At 37.8% G+C, this 16528-nt stretch overlaps 3 protein-coding genes across 5 annotated transcripts in view; 1 reads left to right on the top strand and 2 right to left on the bottom strand.

The window, feature by feature from the left end:
* LOC117299405 overlaps positions 1 to 4193 on the bottom strand; it is a 15764-nt gene extending 11571 nt beyond the window's left edge. The window contains exon 1 of the mRNA XM_033782948.1: positions 4152 to 4193. The gene's annotated coding sequence lies outside the window, so the exon portion shown is untranslated. The remainder of the gene's footprint in view (positions 1 to 4151) is intronic.
* Positions 4194 to 5115: 922 nt separating this feature from the next.
* LOC117294812 (protein SPATA45 homolog) lies at positions 5116 to 8211 on the top strand. The gene is made up of 2 exons (XM_033777348.1): positions 5116 to 5567; positions 6695 to 8211. Exons 1-2 carry the CDS (start codon positions 5312 to 5314, stop codon positions 6715 to 6717), a joined length of 279 nt encoding a protein of 92 aa, XP_033633239.1. The 5' UTR covers positions 5116 to 5311; the 3' UTR covers positions 6718 to 8211.
* A 2139-nt stretch (positions 8212 to 10350) lies between these two features.
* LOC117293313 (putative deoxyribonuclease TATDN3) lies at positions 10351 to 16024 on the bottom strand. 3 transcript variants are annotated; one of them, XM_033775569.1, is made up of 9 exons: positions 15899 to 16024; positions 14976 to 15008; positions 14624 to 14743; positions 13948 to 14049; positions 13373 to 13482; positions 12585 to 12640; positions 12135 to 12247; positions 11520 to 11600; positions 10351 to 11001 (listed from the first exon to the last, which is right to left on the bottom strand). In XM_033775569.1, the coding sequence occupies exons 1-9, from the start codon at positions 15959 to 15961 to the stop codon at positions 10858 to 10860; spliced, it is 822 nt and encodes a 273-aa protein (XP_033631460.1). In that variant the 5' UTR covers positions 15962 to 16024; the 3' UTR covers positions 10351 to 10857. The 3 variants fall into 3 exon arrangements, with proteins under 3 accessions (XP_033631460.1, XP_033631469.1, XP_033631478.1); XM_033775578.1 differs by having other exon boundaries at positions 11520 to 11597; XM_033775587.1 differs by lacking the exon at positions 14976 to 15008.
* Between the last annotated feature and the right edge of the window lie 504 nt (positions 16025 to 16528).

The following is a 16528-nucleotide window of genomic DNA, read 5'->3' as shown; positions in this document are numbered from 1 at the left end:
AAATTCACTAAGTTCAACTGAAGTTATTAAATATAATAATATTTGATTTTATGTTATGTTACTTACACTTTTAGTGTTTAAAACCATTATGCAATTACACGTCGAATATAATGCGAGCTTATTTCTGTATTTAGTTTTTATAAAACAAATTATCATTGGAATACACAAAAAACGAACCCCATAATTTGAGATTACCTACATGAAACGCGTACAGTAAATTCGATTCTTTATAATCGAGTATTCGGATGTTACTTGAAAAGGAAATAATTTATTCCATCAGTTATTTTTTCTGCAGGACTCCTACGTGTCTTTAAACGTTAATGCAGTTAAAGTAATCTTAGTAAATTCACTAAGTTCAACTGCAGTTATTAAATATAATAATATTTGATTTTATGTTATGTTACTTACACTTTTAGTGTTTAAAACCATTATGCAATTACACGTCGAATATAATGCGAGCTTATTTCTGTATTTAGTTTTTATAAAACAAGTTATCATTGGAATAAAAAAGACTGTTTAGTTACACATCATTACGAGTAGCATATAAAATAAACTCACCAAATTCAGATGGTGCGCATGAAAAACCAACACGTTACCGTAGCTCCATGTTTATAACGACGGCATCGTAGTAGGTTCTTCGATCTCTAATAATATTATGTCATTGTTTCACCCAATACTTCTTACACAAACTGATAATAGAAAAATGTATGCTTCTGTTCGACCGAAAAACCGCATCCGGACATTATTCCATGATTTGTACACGTACACAATCGGTAGAGTTGCCACATGTCTATACCTGCAACATTGGATCTAAACAAATTTTGCCCGCTGGGTCATGTACCCCTATTGTTGACGAATCGATTAGTGTTCCCCCACTATTTGCTAAAGGATTAAACTTGTCCAGGCCCTTAAACAAAAAGAGTCTATGCTGTGCACAACAAGACCGTAGCTTCCAATGTTGAATGGAACCGACTGTTGAATTCTTGTCGATATTATAAGAAGACAACCTTTTTATTACATACAGTTATTTTCTGTGGTAAAAAATTAATGACTTCGTCTTCATTACGAATAAAAGACACTGTTTATTGTTTTTTGCTTACACCAGATACATCACTAACTTGTGTCCGATTTAACTCAGTTGAAACTTAATCATCATCATTCACATGAGTGCTTATTAATTATTGTAAAAAAAAATTGGTTTCAGCGGGTTTTTTGTATGTGATTGTTTTATCACTTTACTTAAATTTATATCAGTAGTTAGCTTGACGTGCTTCTGACGTTTAGGAATTCATTTAACCATTTAGCCACTGGAACGCCCAGCCACCTAAAGCGATACACTGTATTATGCGGTAGGAGGAAACCTCGCTATAGCTTTTGTTTGTAGAAAATAAGAAACATCAAAATAAAACTATGTAGTTAATAGTATGCCTACGCATTGGTGAATCAATCTAGTTATTTATAGATCATTATTAAATTGTCTCTTCACAGTTGACTTGACGAAGCTAATGATGATGAAATAATGTAGCACTTACCCAACAAAACGCTTATTAGTAAACACAAAGAAAACCGTATTTATCATTCATGGTGATATTGTCGAAAACTTATGCCTTCGCAAATAATCAGCATTAAGCCAGATAAAAGCCTTGAAAAGCTATATTGTATCCATTTTATCATTATACAAAAATAATCGCCATAAATATTACCGTAGGTTTTTTTATTGTTCCCCAATGAGGACTTGTACAAATATTACCGAAAGGGTCAAAAATTGTGCGTTTAATTATAAATAATAAGCCTTGGCTATCTTTAAAAAATTTGAACTACGATTTCAGTATAAAGTTACTGCAAGAATCTTGAAAAGAAAAACAAAATTATTTCGGTAAACTCGGGCGGTGCAGGGACTAGAGGGTCAGGGAATAATGTGGACACATAAACAAACGCTACACATTAAACGAAACGTAAGTATAACACAAACGAACATGTACAAAGACTTCAACATATTCAAATCAATAAACAAAAATGTGATTTAAAATTAAGAATTTTCAAAAGGCATGTACACAATTTTACAGACATAAATATTAAAGTATAGGTTTATCGAGAAACTAAAAAAGAAACAAATGAAACAAAATCAGTAATACAACGAAACACTGTACTATAGTCAACGACATGATGAGGAATATTCAACTAAACATCACATTATTATGGTACAACGTGTAGGTTCAGTATAAAAAACATCGATGAATTTTTCAGTGCAATCACCTTTTTATATTGTATAATTATATTTTTATCGTTGGCAGGGGTCTGGTTTTACACATCTTTTGATGACAGTTTTATACTTTTGTTTTAACCTTGACAGCCCCTGTACAACTTGTAACTATGGTGTATGTCTACAGATTTAAAATAAACAAATAAATAAACAAACTTCTACAGGTTTGTCAGTTAATGAATATTATGTTGGATTACATAACGTTCTTACACTGCCAGCAACTGTTAATGGTCCTTTAAATCACGAATAATGTTAACTTATCTTTAGCCATCATTACAGTATTTGTATTGTTTATACTCGTCCAGCGAAAGAGCGAACCCGTAAAAGACGACAGAGGCACGTCAGTAATGTTTTGTGCTTTTGTGAGTTTGTATTACTCCAGTGAAGTCATCCTTAAAACATAGTTGTCAATATAAAACAAACCAGACAGTAGTTCATTTAAAGGCAGTGGACACCATTGGTACTTACTCAAAATAATTATTAGTATAAAACCTTACTTGGTAACGAGTAATGGGGAGAGGTTGATAGTCTAAAACATTGTCAAAAACGGCTTCCTCTGAAGTAACGTAGTTTTCGAGGAAGAAGTAATTTTCCTCGCTTTTGATTTCGAGACCTCAAGTTGAGAATTATTTGAGGTCTCGAAATCAAGCATCTGAAAGCACACAACTTCATGTGACAAGTTTTTTATTTTATTTCATAGTTATCTCGCAACTCCGACGAACAATCAAACTCAAATTCACAGGTTTGTTATTTTATGCATATAAATGTTGAGATACACCAAGTGAGAAGACTAGTCTTTGACAATTACATAATAGTGTCCATTGTCTTTAATTCACTATGTGGTATGCAATTTATAATCATTAACTATTAAGATTAAAGCAATATTTTTGTTTGTGTCGATGCTACAATAAAATACATTGTCTAATTTGTATTTTAGCATGAGCGCACCAGAAAATTTATATTATAAATTATTAAGGCATGGCTGGATCTCCGCAAAAAAAATCTTAATTTGATTATTGTTGAAAAAGCAGTGAAAGGGGTCACCACCCAAGTTTATGTATAGCATGTTTACACGGAAGACGTGATCTTGACCACCAATTATAGCGACCTGTTGGAAATAATACATCTGTGAATAATTTGGAGAACAAAAGTTGCTTATAGCAAGGGACAGCAATGACCAGAGAAAACTAAGACGAAAATGGTTCCTATGCAGTCGTTTAGGCTTTCAGAACGGCCTAATTTTATTTGACCGGCATATGCCACAATGCAAAAAAAAATGCCTTCTTGGAACACATTGTTGTTATATTTATGGCCGTTTGTCATTGGTTTTTGTGAACGTGACGCATATTTTAGTCAAATCCTTTCGTTTTCAATGAACGTCCTGAGGGTGACACGGTGTTTACTCATCGTCACTTGCTGTATCTCTACATACTATGCATAAAATAACAAACCTCTGAAAAAAAAATCGGCGATATCATCCCAAAAACAAGACCTCCTTTTGAAATGTAAATTTCACATGTTAGTTTCTGAAATTTGTGGACATAAATTATTATTATAGGAATAAAACAATCGCATGGTTCCAAAAGCGAATTATCCTACAACACCGAGAGGAGAAATAAATGTATTTCGACAGAGTCTAATTTGAAAATGAGCTTCTTTGTTCTCATTTAGAAGTGTTTCCTCCTCCCACCCTTCCCGAAATGTTGTCTCAGCTCCCGCCATGGGTTTTGTTGTTTCTGCCGTGTGCTGCGTTTTGTTTGTCTATGTATTCCTTGGATTTGAGCCAAAGAAGAAAAACAATAGTTTGCACAAATAATTTTAACAATCCAACAAACAATGTTTTGAAAGAACTGCGTGAACAAAAATAATAAACTGCAAGTAAACTCACCTGTAGCTAGTGAAGTCCCCTAGCTCACTGAGCAGATAATGAAGTCACCTCTCCTTAACGTGTGCTTCTATAACAGGGTGGGGAGGGGGGGGGGGGGCTCTGTCGGTTGAACTCCACACTACGCAACTCGAATAATATATGCGACTTGCAACAAGTGTAGCCTTGGGTACTTCAAACAGCATATGTATTGTATATTTCTCTGATTTTTACTGTAGGATTTTTCTTATTTTTAGAAATCGATTTTTGGCGATCGGTTTGAATACCGTTTGAGTTGGCGTTGTGGGGACAAAAACTGCAATGCTTCAAGGTTTCGTGTTGGAGCCCAAACTGTAAAATATGAAGGCCTAAAAAGCCTAATTATGTTTATGTTTAATATACATATTTGTTTTAAACAATAGGGCCCCTAAAATGCTTTTGTATTTCTCGTGCTGACCATCTTATTCAGCATGGATGGGCTGTGATATGATTCGAAAGTCCAGAATTGAAACATCTTGGGTTCAAGTCCCACCTTCGGTTATAAGAAGTAGGCCTACTTCAGACTGCTTTGCCTATATTGGTTAAAGTATTCATACGGTATGACATCAAGGACATCAAATCAGGGGAAATAGGGTCCCTTTCCACTGTCAAATGGTGTCATATGTGGAGGCAAAAATTTGTGAAATCGTACCGTTGAGGGTTGGGCTTCTGATGCATCGAACCATTTTGTGCATTATTTCGACCTTTCGGAATGGTAACAGAGAGGGGCAGCGGTTCCCTCTCCCTGTTACGCCACTCCCACCCCTCCCCTCTCTACACGTAACTCCAGGGGGCCCGGCCGAGAGGGGGTCAAGGAGCTAGATAAGCCAGCTGCGCATCAGCACGTTGCTAGGGAGTGGTTGCTAACGGTAAATAAACAGCGCCCTCAATAAACAGTTGGCTCATCATCACATTGCACACGCCCCGTTAATGCGACGCATGCCGATTGATTCACAACAAAACAATTTTCAGACTGTTTCCAAAAGAAGAGATAAGTTGACCAGAGCTCCAGAGAAAGAGCAAGACACTAACTCAACTGACTACAATCAGCATTCAAAATACAGGGTCACGTAAGTTCTCTGTGTTTCTCGTCCGGACCGGCATTTTACATTTTAAACCTGTTTCTCGATCACTGACTTCACGAAATGTCCGGAAACTCTGCAGCAAAAGGTGGCGGCGGTGAGCCAAGCATGCACGAGGTGAACATGCAGCGAGAGTCCTGGTGTACGGTAGAGATGAACAGTCGACAGGACTGGTGCCGTGCAGAACGGAAACACAACAAAGACGCTTTCAAAAGTTCTGCATTCAGTGAGGACCAGACCCCGGACAGTGAGTCCAGGTGCACATTCAAAGTCAACGATAAAACACATCGAGAAAGGAGACACTACCCGAATAAGTCGTGTAAGTTGAGGGTTTGTTTTTGTATTTTTCATGACATAACAATATGTTATGTGCATTTTATTTAGTTGGCCTACATAACACTAATTAGAAACCAAACTCACAAAGTGTCATGTGAATTGTGAAACTGAACTTCACATGTAAAGTTTTTATACAAGTAAACAACAGTCATGATGGAGACAGTTCACAAACATGCACTGTTGAATACGGATTAAGTTGGTAACACACAGCTTTTATATAGAGGTACAGTGCTCTGTACTGCTTTTAGTTTTACTGTAGTGTTACAACTCAACACGTATTCATTGTAGCCCTCAATTTAAACAAATACACCATGAAGCCACAGCCATGGTTGTTGTAGAGTACTGTACTGCACTGAGCAGTAGCATTGGTCAGGCAAACAATTTGGTTCGTTGGTTGCGCACTTTGTGATGCCAATATGGAGGCACTCTTCCACTCTTGTTGTACAAAAGGACCACCACCCTGGAACATCTGAACTCGAGAATTCCTTGAATACCCAGGGCCAGGACACAATGAAGATACAATGAGAAAATCTTCTCAAGATTTGATCGAGTGAGTGGGGTACACCTACTCCTAGAACGGATGTCGTACCTTTGCCACTTCGTACCCTGGACACTTTGTACCTTTTGGACACTTCGTACCGTAAACCGTAACCAAGTTGGTCACTTCATACCATAGGCGGGGTACGAAGTGACTATCAGCTGAGTCACTTCGTACCCTCACTCGAGTTATTTCATAATCATCTGATTACAAAGCACACAATAATCATAAACAATGCGGAAATCCTGATTTAGTACGAGGTATGAAGTGTCTCGAAGAAGGTACGAAGTGTCTTGTATTGTAAGTTGCGAAGTATATTGTAAGAAGGTAAAAAGTGTCTCAGGTACGAAGTGTCCAACCTTGCAAAGGTATAAAGTGTCCAGGGTACGCAGTGGCAAAGATACGAAGTGTCCTGATGACACCTCTAGAACTATGAGGTTCGTTCCGCTATCGTCTCCGCTCAAACCTCATTCATAGTTCTAGGAGCAGGGTACACTCCCAAATATTGAGCACGATCGAACCATAAACTGGTGTTTTTCTAAAACTTGTTCATTGTTTTATTTCATTTACAGATTACAGTCATCTAGAAATTTAACTACACTTTTGGCAGAAGTTATAAGTGGGCTGTGTGCAAACGTCACGTTTTATCCGTTCGTCATTATTAAGCCCCTATGATAGGCTTCCAGTATCTCATCGGATTTGAACCTTATTCAAACATCAGTATTACACCAGGAATTCAACAATCAGCGTCACACAATGGAGCAAAGACATGAAAACTGCAGATCGTCTTAACTATTAAACACCGGGAAAAGGTACAATTTGGCTGATCAAGAATTTTCTATTATGTCTTAATAGCAGATTCTGGAATTAACTTCCTTTGAGTATACTCTCCTGGAGATACTCCTATATAGAATGCAAATTTTGTGCGTATTCCAACATTGGGAAACGTTTCAATGTTTGTTTTCTTTTCGCATTGAAGGAATGTGCAAGGAACCTATAGGGCCTAAGTGGTCCCAAAAATGTTTGAATCCTGGCAAGACTTGCACGGTCTATTTACACCAATCATCACAAACAAATAGTTTCCTAATTGTAAGTTTATGTAGTCTCAATCATACCCAAACCTTTAACATCCAAGTGCCTGTTTTAAAAAATTTTGTTCTGGATTGAGGACTGCACTACAAAACTGATGCTGCGGGATCAGTCGTTGATTTTACCAAACTCTTCCTAAATCCCGATTCATTCTTCATGCGAATGCGAAGTGAATGTTGACGTCACCAAATTCGCAACGAATTTCGCAGCAGTTCAGCTCTGGGCAACTCACTTGTGAATATCGTTGTGAAAGGATAGTTGTGAAGTAAAATTCGCTTCGCATTCGCAGGAAGTATGAAGCTGGCTTAACTTGGGATTAATCTTAAGACTTTGGACATGTTCAGTTTCTTATCCGAAGACGTTAGGACGCATTGAACTAAGTTAGGACAGGTTACTCATCCCAACTCAAGATAGGATTAATCCTTACATTTCGTTAAATCGGCTGCAGGTCAGTTGTGGTGTTGGATTTTGTTGGAGTTGGGTCGGGGAAGGATCATAGTAGATCACTCAATGGACAGTTTATAGGTTTGAGATAATGGAGAGTTTAATGAACTCTTTGCAAACTTTTGTTGGGTCGATGCCACCAAAGCCAGTATTTTATTTTACAACTAACTTCACAGTCAGTTTTATACTTTTAACAATTACATTTTGTACTTTTTCAAAATATTACTTTACTCATTTCTTACTTTTAAACTCATTTAGTGCACAGCACACACTTTTGTTTCTATTAAATGCACTCATATTCATTCTATGCAAATAAAGCAACAATTTTTATTTTCGCACTTTATGTTCTCAAAAATCGTTTTCTAGTGTTCTACATAAATTCTTTTTATATCATTCATTCACTTATATGGTTTATACAAAAATTGCGATTAAGTTCTGTGTAATGTTTTTACCAAGTGGAAATTTTGCTTTGGTATGTATTTGTACTGTTTTATTTTTGTTGCTGATTATTATTAACTATTAAAGACACTGGACACTATTGGTTATTGTCAAAGACCAGTCTTCTCACTTGGTGTATCTCAACATGCATAAAATAGCAAACCTGTGAAAATTTGAGCTCGATTGGTCATCGGAGTCAAGAGATAACTATGAAAGAAAAAAAACGAAGTTGTGTGCTTTCAGATGCTTGATTTCGAGACCTCAAATTCTAAACTTGAGGTCTCTAAATCAAATTCGTGGAAAATTACTTCTTTCTCGAAAACTACGTCACTTCAGAGGGAGCCGTTTCTCACAATGTTTTATACTATCAACCTCTCCCCATTACTCGTTATCAAGTAAGGTTTTATGCTGATAATTATTTTGAGTAATTACCAATAGTGTCCACTGCCTTTAAGGATAGGGTCAAAGATTGGTTTTTGTTGAGGTAATTTTTGTTTAAAAGCAAAATTCTCAAAAAAGAGACAATAAAAGTCACATGAAAGTTTCAGCTGAATACATCAACGTTTAAAGCGAGGTGTCAGTTGGTACCAACCTCATCTCTGGCTGTAGCATAGCAACCGGACACCAACCCTCAAAAATTTGAGCCAATGATTCATGCATGAATCGTTTCTTAAACTCAACTGTTTGGGGGTCAAAAACTTATCCAAACTAAGTTACTTCATCAAAAGGAATCATTTCTCAAATAAGTCTTCACTAAGTTCACTATCAACAGCTGCAGTGCTTCTTACCAAATAGTAGGTTGTGGTCACTAATTTGTGTCCAGGCATGATACATGTTCTTCATGGAGGCAATGAAGGCTATTGTCTCAATGCCCCCTGGGCCCAATTTCATAGCTAGCTGCTTAAGCAAAAAATATGCTTAAGTACGAAAATAGCTTGCTTATTTTACACGTTACTGGCAAAAATTTCATGCCATGTACATTGCTTGTGATTAATATTTAGCTGTAGTTTACTTAGCATAACAATTGAGTGGAGTCTTAGCCGGTAATCTGATTTTACAAAGCAAAGATTTGTTTGCTTAAGCAAACTTTTTTGCTTAAGCAGCTCTATAAAATTGGGCACTGGTCATTGCCTTGGTGCCTTTGAAATGCTCCAGTAGAACTTTACAATTTCCTCATATTCCTCATAGGGTGCCCTTAACTAAAGAGAAATTTTCTTGGTGCCCTTGCCCTTTCAAAACGAGGCAAACAGGGCCGTCTAACCAATCTATGACCCTACCTTCAATGTGTACTATGCATGTAATAATATTTTTTTTACCTACTCTAACTTCGAATCATGTACACACAGAATGCCAGTCTAAAACTCTGTACACTGTAATATAGTTATTTAAAGGCAGTGGACACTATTGGTAATTGTCAAAGACTAGCCTACTACACAGTTGATGTATCTCAACATATGCATAAAATAACAAACCTGTGAAAATTTGAGCTCAATCGGTCATCGAACTTGCAAGATCATTACTGAGGTCTTGAAATCAAGTTCATGAAAAATTACTCCTTTCTCGAAAACAATGGCACTTCAGAGGGAGCCGTTTCTCACAATGTTTTATACTATCAACCTTTTCCCATTACACATCACCAAGAAAGGTTTTATGCAAATAATTATTTTGAGTAATTACCAATAGTGTCCACTGCCTTTAAAGCCATTGGACCCTTTCGGTTCAGAAAAAAAAAAAAAGTTCACAGATTTACAAATAACTTACAGGGTTTACAGAAGGCAATGGTGAAAGACTTCTCTTGAAATATTATTCCATGAAATGCTGTACTTTTTGAGAAAACAGCAAAACAAAATAAATTCTCGTTAACGAGAATTACGGATTTATTTTAAACACGTGTTATGACACGGCGAACCGCGCGGAAACAAGGGTGGGATTTTTCCGTGGTTTTCTCCCGACTCCGATGACCGATTGAGCCTAAATTTTCACAGGTTTGTTATTTGATATAGAAGTTGTGGTACACAAAGTGTGGGCCTTGGACAACACTGTTTACCGAAAGGGTCCAATGGCTTTAAAGCTCTTACACATACTCTTATTGAAGGGACTGTTTGGATCGGTCGACTTGGCCGGTGAAAAGCATTTGAAAACGTTTGTTATGAAGTCGATGGTTAGAAAGTTGTTTTCAAAGTAAAATATAACGGTCCACACAAATATGCCTCGAAGTTGCATAAGAGTTGCGTTAGTTGACTTGTGCTCAACTCCTGCGAAACATTCGCTGTGAAACAGCCATGTGACGTCAAAATTGGCTTCAAGTTCACAGGAAGTATGAACCGGGGTTAAGTGTGTGGGTAGGCTTGCACTTTTTGTGTTCATATGAAATTAATACCAGTCAAGTAAACAAGTGTAAATTTAAAAAGATTATGAGTTTTATTAAATTAAAAGCCAGTATGCAATACTCACACGGAGCACTGTTTTATTTTGTTTGTTTGTTACGTGTACAACTGTATTACATACATTTAGTATCATCAGCAGGACTTGCAAAGCACCAAGTAGGGCCTATAAAGTAGACCCCTTGCATAAAGCAAAACACGCCTCCGAACAATGCGGGTCTATCACTTCCTCCTTTTGGGGAGTGGGGGGTCAATCAATTCATTTTTACTCATTTTGACTCCCTGGTGCATTGTGCAAGGGGTCTATGCAGAAAAAACATTGGTGTAGGGCAAAACTAAAACCACATTCATTATCCCAATCTGCTCTGTCAGTGTCAACATCATCTATGAAGTAATTTTCGTAGTTTTGGAAACAGTCTAAGAGCGTTCTCTGTGGTAATTCTCATCACTTCTTCAGGGGTAAGGTTCTTGACTCTTGCTATGTAATCACAGCTGATGTGGATATTCTTGGGCTCGTTGCGAGTCTGTGTGCGACAAAACAAGAAAAGAATAAATAAAATGAATAAGGTTGGAAAGATGTTGAGTACACCAGCATAAGGAGCAATGAAATAGTGACATAATTTGATAAGAGTGTACATTATAGTGTGGAGTTTTGATACATGCTGATGATGAGTTGGGTGATGGGAAACTAACCAATCATTAACATTAATATATGAACATCAAAGCTCATGTAACCCATCACTTTTGATAAATAGTCACAAAAGTCATTTTCTGGTAAACTGTTTGTTTTAGTGCATGTACAAACAAATATAATTTCACAGTCTGTGTTGCGTCCATCTTCGTATTTGAACACAAACACAACTAGGCAAATTGTTTTTTGTTTTGTAAAAGATGTGCCTGTTTTTCGGCACCCAATCTTGCAATTCTTCTGCACCTAATCCTTGGTTTTCGCTACAAAGACAAATGTTGTTTCACACGTGAGTTTTTGTCACCGATCTTCTGGCAAATAGAGTTGCCCAGTCTACATGTACATAAGACGTACCTGTCTTTCAGGGCCTAATGCTGGGGAGTCTGTTTCCAGAAGTATTCTATCCATCGGAAGACTCTTCACAAGTTTCTGCTTCTTTGAGAAAGAATAAATTGTTTGTAAACACATCTTTAAAGAAGCAAAGAATGGTAATAAACAAAAATCTCACAAATTTAAAAGCTGTTGTGGTCAAATGGGTCAACCACAATAGGCAGTAAAGCCCAAAAGTAAATGACATAAAGCAAACAATCGCGTAAATGCAGTTTTATTGTTGTGACTGAACAATGTCACTTTACTTTAGCAATTTGCGTGAAGTATGAACCAAGCTTTATACCAGTGGTACATTTAGTAAATGAAATTCTAAAGTAGCAGTCAATTAACATCTTTTAAACATGACTACATCTAAGACAAAATAAATTTTACATTTTCAGGTTGTTTCCTTAAGTTAGACAAACATATTTTTACTAGGAGTACTTGAAATCAAATCTAAGTACATTTTCAGTCAAGTATCGAGTATGGACTTTGAGTGCAAGTACTTTGCTAGCTGGGTCCCATCAAAATGGTACTTGAATGGTACTTTAGTCAGGTACATGGTACTATAACTTGATAAGTGAAACTGCACGTATATACCTGTTCACTCCTGACAATAGAGGGCGGTATGGAGAAGAAGTAGCCACACTCCACTCCGACCATGGCATTTGATGGTTTACCATCAAAGGCATGTAATAGCACCTTGTCTGCACCTAGATTAGGAGAAATGAAAACAGAGTGATATAAATGTAGTTATGATACCACTGGGGTAATTCAATGCCAAGGAAGAAACCTACCCAAGTAGACAGCATCTATTCCATTACTCAGTGTACTGTGTATAGAGCTTTCTTTTGCACAGTCACATGGGGTAACATTTATTTGCAGGATTGTTACAGGGGCGTCTAAAGATTTAATGGCAGAGGGTGTCTCATGATGACACGGGTTCTGAGGGGGGGGGGATTTTGCTATGAACAAGCAAGCCAACAAGCACCAAAGGACTAAACAATACTACTGAACATTCAACTGTCACAAACTTCCATCATCACTCACCGTGCTCCTTCAACAGATTTATAGTTGGTCTCCCAGCAGACCTTGAATGAACGTTCCTGGAAGGGCGGAAAGTTTGAAATCTTTAGCCCTTTTCACATATTGCACAGGGGGCAAACCTGAGTAATGATGGCCGGGCTTTTCAGACTTTGAACGCTTTACCCTGATCTACCCCGGCAAATGAGAAAAGCCCCATCTGCTCTGGAGTAGGGGTAAGCGGTCAAACCCTTGGGTATTTTTTAAGCCCTCCCCAGTGCTGTATTCCACAGGGATAAGAGATACAGTGTAAACAGGGCTTTTGATGGCTCAACACAGAAACCAAAAATTTAGAGTTAGTTAATTTGAAATTAGGGAATAAAAGGGTACAACAAGTTCTTAAACAGCCGTTTAAAACCGGCGGGATCGTTGCTGTGTGATAAAGGCCCGAGCCCTTTTGTTAAAAAACCTTTAAAAAAATACAATTATTAGACACTTTGTCAATTGAAAATTTTAGGTTTGAAATATTTTGATCAAAAACTTTGTGAAGAATCTGTTTGATGCGCGTGGGTTGTGTGTACGCACGCGCGCGCGCTTAGAATAAGTGCTGTTACTAATAGCTAAGAATTGAGTTCCGCGTGATAATTTTGGTGCGCGTCACTTTGCGCACCCGATACGCGGAAGCCAGCAAGGTTATAAACAGCTCCAGCTGGTCATTATCAACTGTTTAAACACCCCCACGTGACGCGCTCTCCACCAATAGGAGTAGCAAAACTGTCTGGGGTATTAATGAATGGAAGTTTTTAGCTACTTACAATGGAAGATCCAGTCTTTTTGCAAGCTCAACTTGTCTGATTAGAACTTCTCTCTGTTCTTGTTTCTCCTGATCACTCTTCACAAACCGAGGGGTAAAATCTAGCCCTACCTAAAATGGAAAAAAAAAAAAAATGTTTATAAAATCACTCATCAAAGCGAGAGAGATTACTATTTTACAAAGTTAAATGCTGTAGTCTGACCATCATTTATTTTGTTAACTAAAATCTGTTTTTGGACAGTCTTGAACACCTTTGCATTTAATCTTGTTCAAATTTGTTGGGATTCAGTTTGGGTAGTGGTTTTGTCGAGAAGGGCACACAACACTAATTTGTAAACTAAATAGGCAGCGAAACAACAAACGTATCGGGCCTAGAATTACATAGAGGCCATGTTGCCTCACTATTGGCCCTATTGCCGCTTTTCCGATGACAAGCCTTTGCAAAATGAAAATGGCCTTGCCCTCTAGAAGATAACATTTCAGGCCTGCTTGATTAAAATGTCTGCCTTGTGAAAACAAACAACAACCAAAATCCCTCACCAGAGTAAAAAAAAACAAATTTTTTGGAAAACGCACCTCACCAATGGCAGCAAGTTTACTGCAGTTTGCTTCAATGAACTCAAGAGCGCCCTCTATGTCTGAGTGCCGCACACCTCTCTGTTCGTGACTGGGATCCCCCTGTAATGAAAACGAGTTTGAAATAAGCATTTTAATTGCATATATAACTTTTTTGCTTATTTGTTATTCTAATTTGCATCAGGTGAGGTTTAAGATAGCACCATGTGTACATCTCTTTTGAGAAGTGTGACTTCTGAGAAGAACCAGAGGTTGACAACTCAAAGTTTTTAATCAGTATGCTCCGATCGATGACGATCAGAACGTACTCAAAACCAACATGATTACTCAAAAGAGATTTACACATGGTGCTACCGCAAACCTCACCTGACACTTCCACCAGGCAAAGTTTAAAAACCTAGACGTTGGTTTCTTAATTGCTACAGTTCCTTTGACTAGACATTTTTCACATGTTGCATCTTTAACAGTTCCTATTTCAGCTTCAGACTCACACTTGCAGTCTCACACAAAAACAACTTTAATTTTTTGGCTGGTCACCTTAAATTCCGGTAAGCATGATTTTGTAGCACTTATCTCATCTTTGTGCTAAGCAGCTCCATGAAACACGGCTCAGGATTTTCAAAAGACAAGTGGATTCTCTACAGGCTTATTATACCATGACACTCTAGCACTTTACCTGAACAGGATGAACACCAAGGCATGGCATGACAAAGTCAGTGAACCGTTCACTGAGCTGGAGAATTCGACCAAACTCCTCTTGATGTTCAGCAACAGCGAGGACCGCACCCACGCCAGCCTGAGGACAGAAACCAGGTAAAATCATAGACACTTATTTATTTTGTCAATTGCCATTTGTACTGAAACCCGCTATGATCATGACCACCCCTAGGTGAGCTTTTCATTCAGACCAATCATGTATTCTTTGTCAAACAATAGTTTCATCAAATAGAACTCAAGTTTTGAGGAAAGAAAACAAAGTTCCAATACTCAGACACTTTTTAAAATTTGTTTAAGGATACAAACCGTACCTTTTTAGCTCTGTCAATGACATCATCAATGTCCTGTAAAAATAAATACAATATGTTGATCAATTCAAATGTTTATCAAACAATTTGGATACTGTATACTATTAGATTTAAATGAGCTACCCTCTTAATTTGATCAGTTACAAATAGATGGTAAAGTACTGTCTTGCTCTGAAGATAGGAAATCAACCCGGACTGTTTACAAAGACATCAACCTTTTGACCTTAGCTCCATCCTTGACTAAAGCATTTCCTAACCAACAAAATACCATGGCTCAGTCTAGTTGCGACAACGTAACGCTCCTGTCGACAGCAGGAGGGTTATGTTATCGAAACTAGGCTCAGTCATACAATACAATGCAGGTATAATATGATTCAGTTTGTATCTCATGTTACTGTAATTTATTTAGGCCTAATTTTTTAAAGGCCTTTTCAAAATATTATGTGTGTAATGTACCACAACTTTAACAAGACATGTAAAGGTTGTTTTTAAAAAGAATAATTTCAGTTGTTCAAATATCAAATAAACACGATGAACGGCAGTACGACGCAATTCCTTAAAAATATTCATGTAAATAACAACAAATTCAATGTGTCCCCACTCCCTAGCCTGGCCATTGACAAGCATAAAAATCGGTCTCGCCTGTTGTGGATTGGTTGGTGTATAGCCCTGGAGTGGTACTAGGACGTCAGTCAGTGCCACTGTAACGGAGGAGTCCAACCTGCATACATGGGCTAGTTGGTGTAGCAGTACTAGTATGTACATGTAGTAGTAGTTGGTTAGTTATTGCCCTTATTATAATAATATAAAGTTTTTGTAAACATCTACTGATCTATCTGTGCACCGCCGACCGGTATTCCTCATGACTGTTTCTCTATCTCTTACCTGGACGGTCTAACCATGGTCTAACTATTACAGATAGTTACCTCATCAAAGTCTTTGGCTGACAAGTGACAATGAGCATCGATGTAGCACAAATCTGACGCCATTATAGGCCCAATTAGCTGCAGTTCAGAGTTGTTAACGGCCCGTGTCAGCTGTGGACGTGAATTGTTGACAAACAACACAACGTGTCTTACCCACTGGGTAACTCTTGAGGGCGCTACAGCAAAAGTGTTGTTTTTTACTCAAAACGATAACGTGGTCCGAGTGTCGCGTTTTTAAATAATTACCCGCGGAATAGAAAGCGTGGGAAATTTGGAATTCCCTTACCTTTCCTCCGAAAATGTCCATGGTTGAAGTTGCCTGTTTGAAGCCGATGTGGTCATTCTGTCAGCATTTTCAGATACAGGTAAGGATATACAGTTTTGATACAGTTTTGACTTCAGGGTGAACAAAAGTGGCATGCAAGTTTTTAGAACACCGTGACTAGGGCCTACGACGAAAGATATACGGAGTGAGCCAAGGGCGCAAGTAGTTAGTAGGCAGAGGCAAAGAAAATGGAGGTACTGGCCGGCTGTAAAAACTGGTGGAACTTTATAAAAGGACCATCCCGCCTAAACTGTGAAAAATACAATGAACCGGTTTCAAAGTGCCCAAGCACAAGGACCCATGGT

Source organism: Asterias rubens, chromosome 1 (genome assembly GCF_902459465.1).
Source record: "Asterias rubens chromosome 1, eAstRub1.3, whole genome shotgun sequence".
In the NCBI taxonomy this organism is placed as follows: Eukaryota; Metazoa; Echinodermata; class Asteroidea; order Forcipulatida; family Asteriidae; genus Asterias; species Asterias rubens.
This window is presented reverse-complemented; position numbering and strand designations above follow the sequence as displayed.

Coding starts and splice junctions, on each gene's coding strand:
- LOC117293313 (XM_033775569.1), bottom strand. CDS start 15,961: ATGGCGTCAGATTTGTGCTACATCGATGCTCATTGTCACTTGTCAGCC. Junction 14,744..14,975: donor TCATTGACAGAGCTAAAAAG/GTACGGTTTGTA, acceptor TTCTGTCCTCAG/GCTGGCGTGGGTGCGGTCCT. Junction 12,248..12,584: donor AAATCTGTTGAAGGAGCACG/GTGAGTGATGAT, acceptor CTCCTAATCTAG/GTGCAGACAAGGTGCTATTA.
- LOC117294812 (XM_033777348.1), top strand. CDS start 5,312: ATGTCCGGAAACTCTGCAGCAAAAGGTGGCGGCGGTGAGCCAAGCATG. Junction 5,568..6,694: donor ACACTACCCGAATAAGTCGT/GTAAGTTGAGGG, acceptor TTTCATTTACAG/ATTACAGTCATCTAGAAATT.